The 16860-nt window shown below is 41.0% G+C and overlaps 2 protein-coding genes across 2 annotated transcripts in view; one reads left to right on the top strand and one right to left on the bottom strand.

Annotated features, from left to right (window-relative positions):
- Positions 1 to 1142, top strand: part of LOC144668027 (amine oxidase [copper-containing] 3-like) — a 39257-nt gene extending 38115 nt beyond the window's left edge. Inside the window, exon 4 of the mRNA XM_078529742.1 lies at positions 227 to 1142. Coding sequence (XP_078385868.1) covers positions 227 to 493 — 267 coding nt within the window. The 3' untranslated portion in view covers positions 494 to 1142. The remainder of the gene's footprint in view (positions 1 to 226) is intronic.
- Positions 1143 to 10989: 9847 nt separating this feature from the next.
- On the bottom strand, positions 10990 to 16374 carry LOC144668026 (glucose-6-phosphatase catalytic subunit 1-like). Its single transcript, XM_078529741.1, has 5 exons — positions 16038 to 16374; positions 13900 to 14009; positions 13676 to 13781; positions 13169 to 13284; positions 10990 to 12390 (listed from the first exon to the last, which is right to left on the bottom strand). Exons 1-5 carry the CDS (start codon positions 16265 to 16267, stop codon positions 11879 to 11881), a joined length of 1074 nt encoding a protein of 357 aa, XP_078385867.1. The 5' UTR covers positions 16268 to 16374; the 3' UTR covers positions 10990 to 11878.
- Between the last annotated feature and the right edge of the window lie 486 nt (positions 16375 to 16860).

Here is a 16860-nt window from a genome sequence, read left to right as displayed (position 1 = left end):
AAATTCTCCCCATAAAGAAGGACCCCACTGCTGATTCACATGGCATGGACTCAATGGACTGAATGGTTTCCTTCTGTGTCAGGATGACTCCAAGCTTGTTTTGCGCTGCTGACATAGGCCAATTTCACCCCCATTATTAAAGGAAACGAAAAAAAAAAGTGTTTATTTTAAGTTATCTATGTCAAAACGGTAACCATACTCCTACTTTCTTCATGTTTATGAGCAGGACCTGGTGGCCTGGATTACAGCTGGCTTTCTCCACATTCCCCACGCAGAGGATGTTCCCAATACTGCAACAGCTGGAAATGGTGTCGGCTTCTTTTTAAAGCCCGTCAACTACTTTAAAAATGATCCATCTGTTTATTCTCAAGAAGCTGTCTACATCCATTCTTCCCAGAAAGCAGAAGGATGTGAGAACAACCCCATGGCATGTACACCAGAATACGCTTCCTGTATACCCCATCTCCCAGCTTTTACCTATGGAAAAGACTAGCTGTTGATAGTTAAGGTGACTTAATTAGAGTGAGAAGGCAAGCCAGCTGACTGACTGCCACTTTCAACTTAACCCTAAAGTATATCTCTTTGTTAAGAAATCACTTGTATAGGCCCTGATGACCTACTTGAAATTTCTTCAGCTCCATTCATTAGGTTGGGGTTGGATTGACTTTATGTATGAGCTATTGCTTTGTTATATGGGCTGTTACTAGTCAATAATCCAACATCAAATGATGAGGAAAAAATAGGGCAGATTTCACAAAATTCCTGCTCACAACGCAAAACATTGTGTGCTGGAAGTGCAGGGACCCCGCAAGATTCTTTACCCATCACATTTTAATGAGCAGGAAATCCTGCCTGGGCTAAGTGACCTCTATGCTTAAATGCTAGACATGCACAGCTGATGCAGAAAGCTCAGCATCATTGGAATTACTTAGTAAAATTTACCCTTAAATCTATTATGGCTGAAAGCAAATTTACATTCAGTAGCTCACAAACTAACTGACTTCTTCTTGCCTCAATGTAGTGGATTGCTTAATTGAAAAGTTGATACACAAGGGAACTTCTTTAATTGCTCAAGCTCAAGCTGATGTATCATCGCAACATAGTAGAAGATGTAAGCAAAGAACTGCAGATGCTGGAAATCCAAAACAAAAATAAAAATACCTGGAAAAACTCAGCAGGTCTCCGGCAGCATCTGTGGAGAGGAACACAGTTAACGTTTTGAGTCCGTATCAAAAGATGTCATAGATAATAGGTAAAGAGGTGTTGAAGGTGATGATATTATCTAATTAGCACATTCTTTAGATAATACCATCACCGTCAACACCTCTTTGTCCTTTAGTCTGTGACATCTTTTGGCAATCTCCACCTATCACTGGCCCTCTATCCAGCTCTACCTGTCCCACCCCCTCTTAAACCAGCTTATATTTCACCTCTTTTCTATTTTTACTTAGTACTGTTGAAGAGTCATATGGACGCAAAACGTTAACTGTGTTCCTCTCCGCAGATGCTGCCAGACCTGCTGAGTTTTTCCAGGTATTTTTATTTTTGTTTATAATAGAAGATGTGTCCGAGCCAGTTATTAAGATTTGGTAAATGTCTCCATAAGTGAGGCTAGCTTTATCAATTTTGACTAATTGGTTTTTGTGACTGACTTAAGTGAAATTTCACTTTTGTTAAAGGGCTTTGGGGACGTTTGCAATGTTTTGAGACCTGCATTTCAAAATCAGAGCTGTTTTTAATTAGGTCAAAGGTTTCTAGTGACTGAATAAGTCAAATGTTATTTTTGCTACATGGAATTTCCGCATCCTTCCAGGATTATTGCTGGTATTTTCGGGATTGAATTCCATGATTCTTCTCAGTAAAGGATTGAATCGTAGAGTGAATTACAAAACACTTCACAGAGGGAGATAATTATCATATATCACCGTTGGTTGGACTTTCTATTTGTAAACATTTATATAAATTCATTTTTCGTACATTTTTATATTGTTTATATTGCACGTATGCCATCTAGTAAAAATAATGCCCTGGGCTACATATCTCACACTGTCACAAATTGGATTACTTTGGCATATGCCAACAATGCCATGTTGAACATTCTAATTCTTCCATGCATTAATGGGTCACTTCAGTATCATATTTTATAAAGGAATTAATAAATGTATAAACTGAGTTATGACCTTCATTATCGGAGGTCATGTGACATTATTAGTAGCATGTTTGAATCACTGACCTCATCACTGTCGAGGCCCCGCCTGGTTACCACTGTTACATGTGAAAAGTGTTTTTTTTTTAACTACTGGTAATATTACAGCAGGGAAACAATCTTTAACATGAAGGCCACCTGTAGGTTAAAAGTTCTATTAATTAGAAAGCCTATATTTGGCAGACTGGACCTGTGGTTTCTTGTCCTACATCGGGTGGTACTATGGAAACTATACCAAGAACAACCATTTTCTGGAGGAAAAATAATCTCTGCAAAATGGTGATCTTGTAGATTGGTTGGATTTTCATTGAGAAAATGAAGTGACATAGTCAACTTAAAAATGCTTTCATTTCCACAGTTGCATCTGTGTTAAGTCAGGATCCATTCCATGGACATTGTTAAACATCTTTATGCAAAGATTTTCTTTGTCAATCTTAAGAAACTGATGAAAACTAAAGCACAGATCAAACTTGATTGCTGATTTTCTGGCCAACTGCTTGTGATTTCCATAAAGAACCCAACAACCCCAATTGAAGTAATAGCAGAAATGAAGCCAGATTGGCTCGATAGTTCTTTCATTTTATGCAAAACACATTTTCACTTTTCTGTGTTTAGGAACTATTTCCTAAACAGTTTGCTGTAAAATGAAAAGTCTGTTCACAACAAGATGCTTCCGTCTATGGGTGATAGGTTAACAACATTGATTGATCAAGAGTTTCTGGCTAGAAATTATGAAATGCTTGGCTAAGTAGTGTTAGAGAGTTGTGACATACCTGCTGCCATGGTCACTCCTGTGGGTCATGAATGATGCAATCTTGTAATAAGAATCTAATTTATTTACCATTCAGGTGGTTTCTAATCAGACATATGATATACAGATCAAGTCTTTTTGACAGAGCTTTGAAATTCCGTGACCATTTTATAAAAATTCTGTGGGATTTGAGTTTCAGCTGCCATCTTTGATATTCAGCAGCTGCTCAACATTACCACAGCAGCATTAGCTTAAATTTATATAGCATCTGTAATGAAATAAAATGTCCCAAGACACTTCACAGAAGCATTATAAAGCAAAGTATGACACCAAACCATACACAGGGATATTAGGCCAGATGACCAAAAGCTTGGTCAAAAAAGTAGATTTTAAGGAGTGTCTTAAAGGAGGAAATTGAGATGGAGAGGCATAGGGAGGGTATTCCAGAATTTATAACCTAGGCAACTAAAGGCACAGCCACCAATGGTGGAGTAACTAAATATTCGAGACACAACAGGCCAGAATTAGAAGAGTGAGGATATCTTGGAGGGGTGTGGGGCAGGAGGGAATCGCAGAGATGGGTGAGGGCATGGAAAGATTTGATAAAAAGACATTGACCGGGAGCCAATGTAAGTCAACAAGCACAGGGGCAATGGGACTTGGTACGAGTTAAGACATGGGCAGTAGAGTTTTGAATGACCTCAAGTAGCACACCTTGGTGCAACTTGATTACACGATCACCATTGCTTCATATTCACCACCAGGATAAAGAAGCTGATGTAGGGAAGCAAATGTCATGCAACTGAAACCAGCTGCTAACTATTGTTGTATGAGAACTGAAGGGGGATTAAAGAAAACAATTTATATGTTTGCTTTTTAAAGTCTGATTTCCATTCTTCATCTGGCAATGTGATTACACATCAGCTGCCAATTCACCACTGGTACTGACTTTTGTGAGTGTAACTACAACATGTCATCAACAGTACAAATAAAATTTGATGGATGTCATAGTCTTAGCTTTCAACTGCAGATCCACTTCATAAAAAGGTCAAGATGCTACCATATGTCAGATTGGTTGAGCTACACAGTAAAATTCTGCTTCATGATGCTTGAATAATACAGAAAACCCATTAGGATTTTGGCTAACTATACCTATTAGGTGATCCCAAAGGTATGTGAGAAGCTGTTGGGTATATAAGCCTTGAGCGAGCTGCTGGGGTACTGTGCCCCAGCTTAAATTAGAAGGGGTGAAGAGAAAATGGTGGAAAAAAATACCAATTTGTAAAGCAAGTTCAATTCAACATCTTTGAGCCACGTTTTGAAGTCAGCCTCATTCTATGGTAAAGCAGTACTTATTCTCTTCAGGAGGGGGCACTGTTCTCTAACACTACTGGAGTTCAATTGTTTGCAAAGGCCATTATACTGTTAAATAAAAGCAGGTTGAATGTCGGACAGACTCCAGCTGATTCACTGACACTGAATTATACAGGCAAATTTAAAACTAAAAATTAAGGTGGCCAATGTAATTGTGTGAATACTTACACAAATTCCTCTCTGATATTTTAATGGTGGATTTAACCCTTTAATTTCAATGAACTTATGATTCCCTTAAAATAGAAGAGAGCAATTTGATGCAGTTAAGCTAAACATTTGTACCGTAAGGTAATTTGCAGTAATTTCCAGAGTTTATTCTCAATTAACAATTATATGTGTAACTAGTAGTCAATAAAAACAATGTAATCACATCAGCTTGTAATAATATTACATCTCTGTTTTCAGTAAAAGATATGTTTGATGAGGCAATGAGTTTGTTTATTCCTAGAAATGTAATTTATCATTATGATGCAAATAGCTACATCCATGCAATCACACCTATCTAGAGAAGTTATTAAGGAGATCAACTAGTTTGTTTTCAGTGTGGCAAATGACCATGATATCCTTCTAAAGACAAGCAAGCGCCAGAGAAATATTAGGTGACGTTCCCTGTAGCACACCTTGGTTTATGAATATTCCTTCCTAGATGTTTCAACATAGGCTATATGCAATAGAATTAATGCAAAATTAATGCAATCCCTGTCAGTCTCAGGGCCTAATTACTTCACAGAAGTGCATGCCAGGCAGTTCTACACCCCTGGACAAAGAATTTCCATCCAATAAGAGCTGCACATGTGCAATTTTCCAATGTGAAGTTTCAGAGTGCATTAGGAACACTAAAATGTGCTTGTGTGGCTATTCATGAAGAGTGATAGATTTCAATCAGGCATTCACTGCACATTTTATGTGACTGGAACAAAATTGCTAAATAAAAGCAACATAAAGCTGTAATAAACAGACAGAAACTGCACATGTTGGATGGGCAATAAATGCTGGCCTAGCCAGCGAAGCCCACATCCCGTAAATGAATTTTAAAAACCACAAAACATTGGAAACGCACAGCGGGTAAGGATAAAGAGAAGAGACAGGTTGATTCTTCAGGTGGAGCCCCTGCATTAGTTATGAACTCAAAATATTAGCTACCCCTTTTTACAGCTTCTTTCTGACTGGTGTACTTATGAACAGGCTAAGTTCATGAATTTGAGGTCCCAATTTGGAGCACATTGGGAAATTGGCTGCACAGCTATCTCCCAAATGATTTCTATTTATTAAAATGAATGCGGCTACTGAAGTGAAGGTGATGCTGCATGAGATATGGGCGCTAGGGATGGGCAGAAGGTTTGCCACTTCACAAAGCCATCCCATATAGGCCAGCTTTTCCTAGAAGGAGAGGGAGACAGGTTGAGGTCACAATCAATTTATTCTCACTGCCTGTGACAATCCTTTGCTAAATGGCAACTACAACTGGCCTAAAAACAGATAAGACAGCTCTGTTTCTGGCTCTCTAGAGGCCTGGATGCTGTGAAAACTGTTTATTTGCTGCAGATCTTGCCAGATCCAGTCAACACTGCCTGCTCATGGCTTGCTGGTGCCTTGGCAAATTCAGCCATTTCTGGCCACTGATCCTGCAATGTTTTATTACAGGGATACTGCAAGCATAATAGGCTGATTCTGAGGAAGCATCCAGCATTATGGTTACTGAGGCATTCAGGCTTCTTTCACTTGTCCTACCCCAGCTCGTTTTGGGATTGGAGTCTCCACATTTATCTATTCTTCGGATGTGAACAAGGCTGGCAAGTCTGAATTTATTGCTCAAACTTAATTGTCCCACGAAGGTGCTGGTGGACCTTCTCCTGAATGTATAATGCTAGTGCTCACACAATGCTGCTGCTTGGGGAGTTTAATTGATCAAGTTACAATGAAGGAACAGTGATATCAGTCCAAATCAGGATCGCATATAACTTTGGAGGAATGTGGAGGTGATGATGTGCCCACTATATTGGATATCTTGTCCTTCTCAGTGCTTCACGGTGCTATTGGATCTCATTTGTTTGCATGGATGTTTTAGATTAAGAATACTCAATCATATCTTTCGCTTTCTTTGACTTTCAGTTGTACATTTGCAGCTGATTATCTCAGTACTGCTCAAGCAAAAGTAGAGCAGTATTGAGATGACACTATCTCATACTTGTAAATGCATTTAAGTGGAATCTTGCTAAGCACATGAGGGAGCGTGGAGTTGAAGCTTATGTTGATAGGGTTAGATGGGGTGGGAGGAGGCTTGTATGGTTCAGAAACACTGGCAGTGATGAGTTTGGCTTAGTAGCCTGCTTCTGTGCTGTTATTTCTAAGTAATTCCACATGGCAGTTTTTATTGAAGTCATTTGGATTGCATTAATGTTAATTTGACAATTACATTTGTACCTGACCAATTTGATGTGCTCTGAGTGTAAATTCAAGGTCGGACTTTTAAGTGCCGTACCGGTCGAATGACATGAGTTATAAGATTTCTGTCCCATTACCGACAGTGAAATGATTGGTATGGAGAAATGTTACCTTTAAATGGAATAGCCTTTACAAAATGCAAGAAACCTTTACTGATAGCTTCCAAGGGCTCAGACGAGGACAATGTAGTCAGGACAAAATTATATGGGTTTAAATTTTAGGATGAGAAATTGGAATTTTTCAACATTTGACTTTGGGTTTCTAAAATTCTTGAATTTGTAAATGTGTGTTTTATTCTTTTGTGGGCTGTGGACATTCTTGGCAAGGCCAGCATTTGTTGCCCATCCCTATTGCCCTTGAGAACATGGTGGTGAGCCAACATTTTGAACCACTGCAGCCCATCTGGTGTTTCTGTAGTAGTTTGGTACAACTGAATGGCTTACTACTCCATTTCAGAGGGCAGCTGAGAGTCAACCACATTGCTGTGGGCCTGGAGTCACATGCAGGCCAGAATAAGGACAGCAGATTTCCTTCCCTAAAGGGCATTAGTGATCAGATGTGTTCTTAGGACAACTGCTGATAGTTTCATGGTCATTGTTCCTGAGATAAGCTTTCAATTCCTGATTTTTTAAGCTCATTTTATGGGATACGGGTGTCACTGGCTAGGCCAGCATTTATTGCCCATCCCTATTTGCCCTTGGGAAGGTGGTGGTGAGCTGCCTTCTTGAACCGCTGCAGTTCCTGTGGTGTAGGTACTCGCACAGTGCTGTGAGGGAGGGAGTTCCAGGATTTTGACCCAGTGACAGTGAAGGAACGACAATATGTTTCCAAGTCAGGATGGTGAGTGGCTCGGAAGGGAACTTGCAGGTGGTGGTGTTTCCATGTATCTGCTGCCCTGGTCCTTCTAGATGGTAGTGGTCATGAGTTTGGAAGGTGCTGCCTAAGGAGGCTTGGTGAATTCCTGCAGTGCATCTTGTAGATGGTACACACTGCTGCCACTGTTCGTCAGTGGTGGAGGGAGTGAATGTTTGTGGAAGGGGTGCCAATCAAGGGGTTCTGTTTTGTCCTGGATGGTATCAAGCTTCTTGAGTATTGTTGAAGCTGCACCCATCCAGGCAAGTGGAGAGTATTCCATCACACTCTTGACTTGTGCCTCATAAATGATTGACAGGCTTTGGGGAGTCAGGAGGTGAGTTACTCACCGCAAGATTCCTAGCATCTTACCTGCCCTTGTAGCTACAGTACTTATATATGGGTAGTCCAGTTCAGTTTCTGGTTAATGGTCACCCCCAGGATGTTGATAGTGGGGGATTCAGTGATGGTAATGCCATTGAATGTCAAGGGGCAATGGTTAGATTCTCTCTTGTTGGAGATGGTCATTGCCTGGCACTTGTCTGGTGCGAATGTTACTTGCCACTTGTTAGCCCAAGCCTGGATATTGTTCAGGTCTTGCTGCATTTGGACATGGACTGCTTCAGTATCTGAGGAGTCGCGAACGATGCTGAATATTGTGCAATAATCAGCGAACATCCCCACTTCTGACCTTGTGATGGAAGCAGGGTCATTGATGAAGCAGCTGAAGATGGTTGGACTGAGGACACTGCCCTGAGGACCTCCTGCAGCGATGTCCTGGAACTGAGATGATTGGCCTCCAACAATCACAACCATCTTCCTTTGGGCTAAGTTTGACTCTAACCAACAGAGATTTTTCCCCCTAATTCCCATTGAGTCCAGTTTTGCCAGGGTTTCTTGATGCCACACTCAGTCAAATGCTGCCATGATTTCAAGGACAGTCACTCTCATCTTAAATTTAAATTCCACTAACCACTGTAGTGGGATTTGATGCCACTCTTGTAGCATTAGCCTGTGGATTGCTAATCCAGTGACAATACTACTACACAACTGTCAACCCCCATGTGTTGTAGTAAACTATGGAAATATCCTTTACCATGGTTTTATAAAGACTGTGTTACAAACAGCTTAGCTGTTTTTCTAAGTTATAGACAATTCCAATTAATTTAATCCCTGAATTCTGCATAGCAAATACATTCTATGTATAATAGTTTTATGCTGAAGGATAAGCAAATGAATTATTATGTCTTATTAATTATGCAATGGTGAATTGTTTATAATTACCTATGTCTCAATATTTGTAAAATTCTTGCCCTGGCATCAAGTTACTAGACTGTTGGACTACCAGGGACATTTGCTAAGAAGCTATTAACAATTACTTAGAATTCAAATGAGTGTTATACAACAAGGTCATTTGGTGTCCTGATCTCTTCAATGCAAGCCTGGCTTCTGTTTTGCAAACTTCTTGAATATAATTCCTAATGTCGCAATTCATGAAGGCAGAGCAGGCAACAACCTCTCTTCTGTTTATCATTCCTCTTTAATTTTTTTTCAGTAGAAGAGATTGTGGGAATCAGCAGCCAGCTCAGAGACGATGTTTATTCATTCAAAGGATGTGGATGTCACTGGTATGGCCAGCAATTATTGCCCATCCCTAATTGCCCTTGAGAAGGCGGTGGTAGGATGACTGCTTGAACTGCTGCAGTGGTCCTCCCACAGGCCAGAGAAAGATTGAGTCCATATAGGATTAACATTAACCAGTCACACAGAGCCTTTCGATGACATCCATGTTCTTGAACAATGACACCTTGTGCATTGATCTTCTGAATAATAGCCAAATAATACAAAGTCATTTAACCAAAGTGAATCCAAGGTCAAAAAAATCCAAGTTGAGAATTATATAACTATGTATAACTATAGTTAACTTGGTTTCAGTTTCAAACCTGGCTTAATTTTTTTTTAACCTTTTATAAAGGGCAAGGACTCATTGTTGGGTGCAGGATTATGAAATTTGCAGATGATATGATAAGAAACTTGGCATAATAGTAAATCATGATGAGAATAGTCAGGGTGACACAAAGCAGATGGTGAAGTGGGCAGAGGCAAGGCAGATGGAGCTCAATGCAGAAAATGCGAAGTGATGAACATTAGGAGGACTAATATTGAAAGGCAGACACCATAAGTGACTGGATTTTGAAAAGTATAGATGAGCAGGGACCTGGTTGTCCATATACACGAATCCTTAGAAGTGGCAAGGAAGTTGACAAAGCATATGGGATACTTGGGTTTATAAATAGAGGAATGAAATACAAAAGCAAAAAGACCTTGTTGGAACTTTATAAATAAGCCTCAACTGGGGAATTGTTGGCAATTTTGAACACCACACTTCAGAAAAGATGTAAACGCCTTAGAAAGAATACAGGGAAAGTTTACAAGGATATTACCAGGGATGAGGGGCTTCAGTTGTGAGAAGAGGTTGAAAAAGTTGGTACTGTTCTCCTTGGAACAAAGAAGGTTAAGCAGTGACCAAATAGAGGTTTTCAAGCTGATGAGTGGTATGATAGGGATAAAGAAAAAAAAAATTCTTCTGGCAATGCAGCAATAATTAGAAGTCATAGATTCAAAATCATTGGCAAAAGGTCTGGTCCATCTTGATGCGGTCCATCAAGCCTGCTCTGCCATTCGATAAGATCATGGCTGATCCGAATGTGGTCTTAACTCTACTTTCTTGCCTGTCCCATATAACCCTTAACTCTCTTGACAAAGCTACAGTTCAGTGCTTCCTTATAAAATATAGTGCACTTAAATGAATAACCCCCAACTAGAGATGGTACGCTAACATACTACAGGTTAGGAATAGGAGCATAATCTTGCTTGCATCCATAAATAATTGTCCTCGTTTTAACAAGAGAGCTCTAAGAGGAAAGAGTAATTGCTTCAGTCACCACTTATATGTTTTGAGCCTGTGGGACTTCAAAAGTCGATTTTAAAACATAAAACTTTGCTGTAGGTGCAAAATGTCAGTCATTCCTTGCTTTTTTTAAACATCTCTGACCTTGTAGCTAAGCTCTTATTGAGCCTAGGATGTGCCTGTTCACAACAATTAGACCTTGTGTAGCTTTAAAGGACATAGCTCAACCTAAGCAGCAGAATAATATGTGCCTATTGCATGGCATAATGTTCCTGTCCTTTGCATTGATACGGCAATGAAAGCCTAAGTGGATTCTTAGTGCACACCAGGTAACTTAACCACCCTGCTTGCACTGCACCGCTTGTGTTGCTGCCCAGCTATAGTAAGTAATAAAACAAATTCATTCACAAAATTAATTCTACAATAGAAAAAACAGAAGGATCAGAAGCATTTGTCAATTTCTTTGTTGGAAATTTTTAATAATGAAATAACAAAATCAAACATTACAAGTTATACCATGAAAAGAAACTTAATTGTCATCATTTATTTCAAATTTAGTTTTATTCTTGTCACATACTTTATACCATTCCTGAAACAAAAACACAATCACTAAAAATAAATAAATAACAATTCAAGATCTTGCCATGCTTCAAGGGTCTAAAATTCAAGTATTTGTGAAGCCACTGACCAAATGTTAATACCAATGGAATACCACCCACGGATGACATAAGACTGAATCCTCTTTTAAAATAGGCAGAGCCATTCTCTAATTTCCCAAGTCATCATTGAGAATGAGAAGAAGTAGGAACCATTGCCATTTTCAACTGATGCCATCAGAAAGCCACTGCAACAGCTGGAGAAGTGACAAAGTGGGAATTGGTAAGGTTTGCGACGGGGAAAGTGACGGGGGGTGGGGGCAGGGGAGAGGAGGCCCAAGGTTGTGGAGCAAAGGGCAGCCATTTAAATTCCGCCCCAGCTCCTCTGGTGTGAGCAGCTTTTCTGTGTCTGAATTCTGGCAAGTTATAACGTGGAAGGGTGGAGCATATCACCCCCAAACCTGTCAACATCTCGATCCACTCATCCTATACTAAAGAGGTACTTAATAAAAAAATTACTGCCTCAGATGTCAATCAGCTAACCAGCAGCAGGAAACCTCTGGCGAGTTAATGATCCTTCTGCTCTATCTCAAAGAACATATAGTGGAACTGAGTTTTGAGCAGAAAGCTGTGCAGCATTTCTTATGTTGTGTACATGAATCAGTTAAATGTAGACTGATTTTTTTTTTGAGTCCCCTGAGGACTCACCTTAATACCTGTGATAACATTTCATTTTCAGAAATCTATAGGAGCTTCTTTCCCTCGCGGTTTACAATTTGAGAGACACAGTACGGGACAAATGCCACGGCCGCCAGAGGCACTGCAGCACTTTTACAGAAAGACAGTAAGTAAAAGAGGAATTCTCTCTGTGTCGGGGGCTTCACCAAGTCAAACAGGTGCAGGATGATCAAGGACGTCACAATGCAACTTAGTCTGAAGTTGAACTGCTGGCTTCTCTTTCCTTTGCAGCTTTCTGCATACATGGGGGAGTTGAGAGCTAATCCCAATCCAAACAGGGCTCCCATGTTCCTGACCAGACCAGCGAAGGGAGTGCTGTCAATGTGGACCCATTCTGCTCGGGCGCACCATCTCTGGGCTTTCTCCACGGACCACAGCAGATCCACTCCCACCACTTTCAACAGCAGATAAAAGCCCAGAGCAAAGGAAAACAGGGAGAGGGTGATCTTCAGGTACTGCTTGAAGGTTACGTTGTAGATTGCATTAATCCGACCAAACACTTCGGCCACAACCATCCCTGAGCACAAAATAATACAACATTTAGCATTGAGGAGAGTCAGTGAAGTTCCTCAAATCAGTACAAAGCCTCACATTAATAAATAAACCCAAAAGAAATACAGACCTGTATATGTATGTTAACTTCTCACCAAGGTCACTTCTTTCTGGTGACTGTATACGTCAAATTATGTTTCTATTATATTGGGTTAATACTTTTCCTGTGGCTTTTATGGGTGTTAAGTTCTGTGGCTGAGAAATTCAACTTGCATTCCAAATGGGTGCAAAACCAATCGGGTGAAAGCCAGCACCAAATTTGCCCTGAAGTGCTGTTGGTGATCTGCAGGCTAGTGACAAACCAAGGCCTCGCAACAGCTTACTACATGAAGATGTGGGTGAGGGACAGGGGGTTGTCAGAAAATAACAGGAGGTTGGGCCTGGGAGTGGGTGATACAATCCTTGGAGCGGGCCCCAAACACACTGGCAGTGAGCCAGAGTAGCGGTGGTGCTCTTTCAGCGATGAACATGAGCCAGGATAGAAGTATATAATTTCCATTCATTCTGATCATAAAAATATAATCACCATCAACTGCAAATGTCTAGAAATGTCTTTATTTAATAGTACAATAGAGACTTAAATTAAATTATAGATTATATATGACATGGCACTATTCGCATTATTTATGATCCAGTACTTATAGTTTATCAAAATAAAATTCTAATACCTTGCTAGTTGAAATATTAAAGAACCATAATATCTTTTATAGAAAACTGTGACCTGTAAGTAATATGCCACTGACCTGAAATGACCCCCAGACAGACCTGGTGTGGGAAATGAGTGGCTACAAACACTCTGGATACACAGACGCAGACCTGCATCATCCAAAATACAGTCCAAAGGACAGCACGAAGACACCTGTAACATAAAGGAAACCTTAGCACAAAGCAGCACGGAGTATCAGTGTTTAATTAAATCCCTCAGTTCAATTTGAACTCTTGTCCAGCTTTGGGCGGATGAGATTTCAGAAACTCACCCCCACTCCAGAAATGAAAGCTCGGGTGTTATAACACCTGGGCCTCATTTAAATCCCACTTGCCAACTTCTAGATTTATGGTCCCTACGCACCGAATCATCCACATCTGATCATGGGTTACTGTGACTAAGCTGTATTATGCATGTTGATCTATGCTCTCATTCAAATTCAGTCAATCATGCGTTTATGTAAAGCGACTTTTTCTAACCGTTTCTAACCCTAGCTTGACATAGCAGACCTCACGAACCAACAAATCCATGATGTAAGACTCACCAGTTTTGGATGCAATGCTGCTTATTCTGAAGTGTGCTGGTCAGAAACGCTGTCACCATCACATACCAAACCCCAGCTGATCCCATGGCGTGACCCGAGGGGCTTCCTGAAATGGACAAGGTTTGGGGGTCAAGCTTACATCAGGAACACGGAAGAAAATACAATCTTTGGTTTATTAAGATCTACAGTTTCTATTATTTGGAAATATGCTGGCCTCTCAGTACCTGGCCCTGTTTCACAGGTGATGGGGTATTGCTCTAATACAGGAAAAGATGAGTTGCCGTAGTAGGATGTTTCACGAACCCACCAGTAAGGTCTCTGGCCAAATAATATCCTGCAAAACAAACATGAAGATGAATGTTCAGATGTGGGACGAAGAGAGGTGCCTTTTACAGGGCCAGTTCTAACGATCCATAATACACTGCCTGAAAAGACGGTGGAAGTTAATTCAATAACAACTTTCCAAAGAAAGTTGGCTATATACTTGAAAATCAAACATTAGCTACAGTATGGGTAAAGAGCAGGGGAGTGGGGCTAATTAGATAGCTGTTTCAAATGGCCAGCAAAGGACAATGGGCTGAATGGTCTCCTGTGCTCTATCCTTCTAATCTTCTATGAAGATTATGACACTTTATGACACTGTCTATACGAAAAAATATTTTACATCGGTAGGCGATACTCTTGCTGGGATTTGCTTGCATTGTTGCTCAAGGGCTTTTTCCTCCTTGGATGAGCATAGACATGGGTGTTGGCAGGGTGGTCTGTGAAAGACAGCCACAGCTGAGCTGAGCTTTCCTTATCGCACAGCCACACACATGCACACTTTCCAGCAGATGCTGCCTTTGGAATGCATGCTATGAAGCATTTTCCAGAAAGGGGCCCATTATAGACAGGCCAGTTTAAAGTGGGGGGGAGGGGAGGATGGTGGTGGGGGACGGGGAGGGGTGGTGGGTGGGGGGTGGTGATTATTTTTGTGAGGCACAGAGGAGCATTCCGGTTAACTCCTGGCCCCACAAAACTAATATCAAACTGGTGGCTTTTCCCTGATAGGGACCCCTCTCCAATACCGTGGTGCGTGGGACATGCTCTGTCCAATTCCAACGTAACTGGCACTCTTAAGACATCAATTTGCATTTCCAAAGCAGGCTGCCATCAGAATCAGGCAAGTGCTCCAGGCTTATAATAATAACAGTAAAACAGAAAGCGCTGGAAATACAGCAGACCTGACAGCATCTGTGGGAGACAGCATCTTTGAGGAAGAGCCACATTCGATTCGGAACTTTAACTTTGTTTCTCTGAACACAGATGCTGCCAGGCCTGCTGTGGGTTTCTAGCAGTTTCGATTTTTATTTCAGATTTCTAGCATCCGCAGTATTTCGCTTTTATTTAAGTGCCTCAGTCTCCTCGCCTCGTGCTCAGTCCCTTTCAAAATGGCACCCGCCTCATCATGGGGACTAATAGATCCCATTCTGAGGCAGTTAGAGCTCTGTTAAAGTCAGTTGATGCAAATTGAAATGGACCCCCTTCCCCTCCCACAGGCTGAAATCCCGTTAACTTGAACATCCTGTTTGTTATTTGAGAATTAGATTTGCTGCCTCATGTGACTTGCAATCTGAACTCCTGATGTGGTGGAGGAGAGGATGTTGGTTGACTTTTCACATGACTCATGGCTGCCCATGTAACTGCTCAGCAGTGGAGCTGTAAGGCATGTAGCAGCTGTCACTGTGGATCGCACAGATTGAACGAGGTCAGGAGGTCAGGTGCTCTATCTTCCCATGGTTGCACATAAGTTCCAACTCAGAGGAAGGCAGCAGGAGACGGTCGCTTTGGGGAAACTGTTATTTCAAGCTCAGAGATCCTCAGTGCTATCTGTATTCTGTGAGTTTGCCACAACATACAGTAAATGTTTAACCTGCAAAAGTGATAATAACCTTTCAATCCATGCCAATCATGGCCCAAGAAACTTAAACAAATCTATATCTGTTACTCCAAAAGTTTAGTAAATATGCACCATATGAGGTGTCAGCATACATTAGTGTGTGGTGGGATACACACGTGGCCGGAGAATGGGAAATGGACAACTAAAGCTGAGGAAAGCTTCATGTGGAAACTGATATGGTAGAGCCAGCTTTAAGCTGGCAAAAGGTAAGTCAGCAACAGAGAAGGGGAAAACAAATATTCTAACATGAAACTTGGGCTTACTGCTGACAGAGTAAATTGGAGGGGCAATATGGAGGCAGGTGTGACAACGCATGCATGCTGCACTTCAGTCCTTCCTACCCTATGTTGCCTGACAATCAAAGCCTCGAATTCCTTTCAGGCCTCCGGAGGCGTTTGATGGAGTTAGCCAGAAAATACTTACCATTTAAAGATGAGGTTGAGCCAGTCTCCAATGACTGCCACCCAGATGAGTTTGATGCCCACTGCTTCACACAGGTGGAACCAGATGGGAAAGAAAACAAAGAAAGTGTTTCTCAGGTCAGCAACAAAAGAGATAAAAGTGAACCAGCTCTGGGAGTCCTTGTAATTCAGCTGTAGATACTGCACCAGTTCTACCCCTGAGCTGTGGAGCAGGTCCATCCCAGCGTCCATTCTCTGCACGTTCAGAAATGACCAAGGAGTCCAGCGGAGTTGCCTATTTCTCTCGTTTCTTACCTTTACCGCTTCTCAACTTGTTGGCGAAACTCTCCTCACTGCGTCAGTTATATACAACTGCCAGCAGAACAGCCTATGTCCATAAAGCGATCTTTGGACTTGTAAAATTGACCCAAAGTCAACGAGTGCTGTAATGATATTTCAAGCTGACGCAAATGAGCTTAGGACATTCGCACTGAATGCCTTTGGTATCTGGCTTATTGATTCATCAAATATACTTTGAAATTGGACAATAAACAGCAAAATTTAGGTTTCTTCAGTTCAACCAATTCAATGCAATTGTTTTATTATAGTTTTCTTTTCATCTTTCTTGGGCTTTGAAGTGACTAAAATCTAATTTTGATTTCAACTACAAATGTGAAAGGCTGGTGCCATGTGCAGCAGAGTGGTTTGTAACTTCGTTAGCAGCTTCTCTTCTGATCTTGACAGTAGCTCCATTGTTGTCAGCAATAGCAGTTCAAAAAACCTGAACCATAAATCAATAAGAAGAAGGATGGCTTTTTGTAGTCACCACAGATTGCAGTAACGAG

The sequence above is a fragment of the Cetorhinus maximus genome, chromosome 25 (assembly GCF_964194155.1).
Source record: "Cetorhinus maximus chromosome 25, sCetMax3.hap1.1, whole genome shotgun sequence".
NCBI lineage: Eukaryota > Metazoa > Chordata > Chondrichthyes > Lamniformes > Cetorhinidae > Cetorhinus > Cetorhinus maximus.
Note: the sequence above shows the minus strand (reverse complement) of the source record. Positions and strands in the feature narration are given on the sequence as shown.

Bases quoted from the DNA above. Each gene is read 5' to 3' on its own strand.
- LOC144668026 (XM_078529741.1), bottom strand. From the start codon at position 16,267: ATGGACGCTGGGATGGACCTGCTCCACAGCTCAGGGGTAGAACTGGTG. The intron at 13,782-13,899 runs GTACTGAGAGGC...TGTCCATTTCAG, and splicing joins CACCTGTGAAACAGGGCCAG to GAAGCCCCTCGGGTCACGCC. The intron at 12,391-13,168 runs GTCAGTGGCATA...TTTTGTGCTCAG, and splicing joins CTGTCTGGGGGTCATTTCAG to GGATGGTTGTGGCCGAAGTG.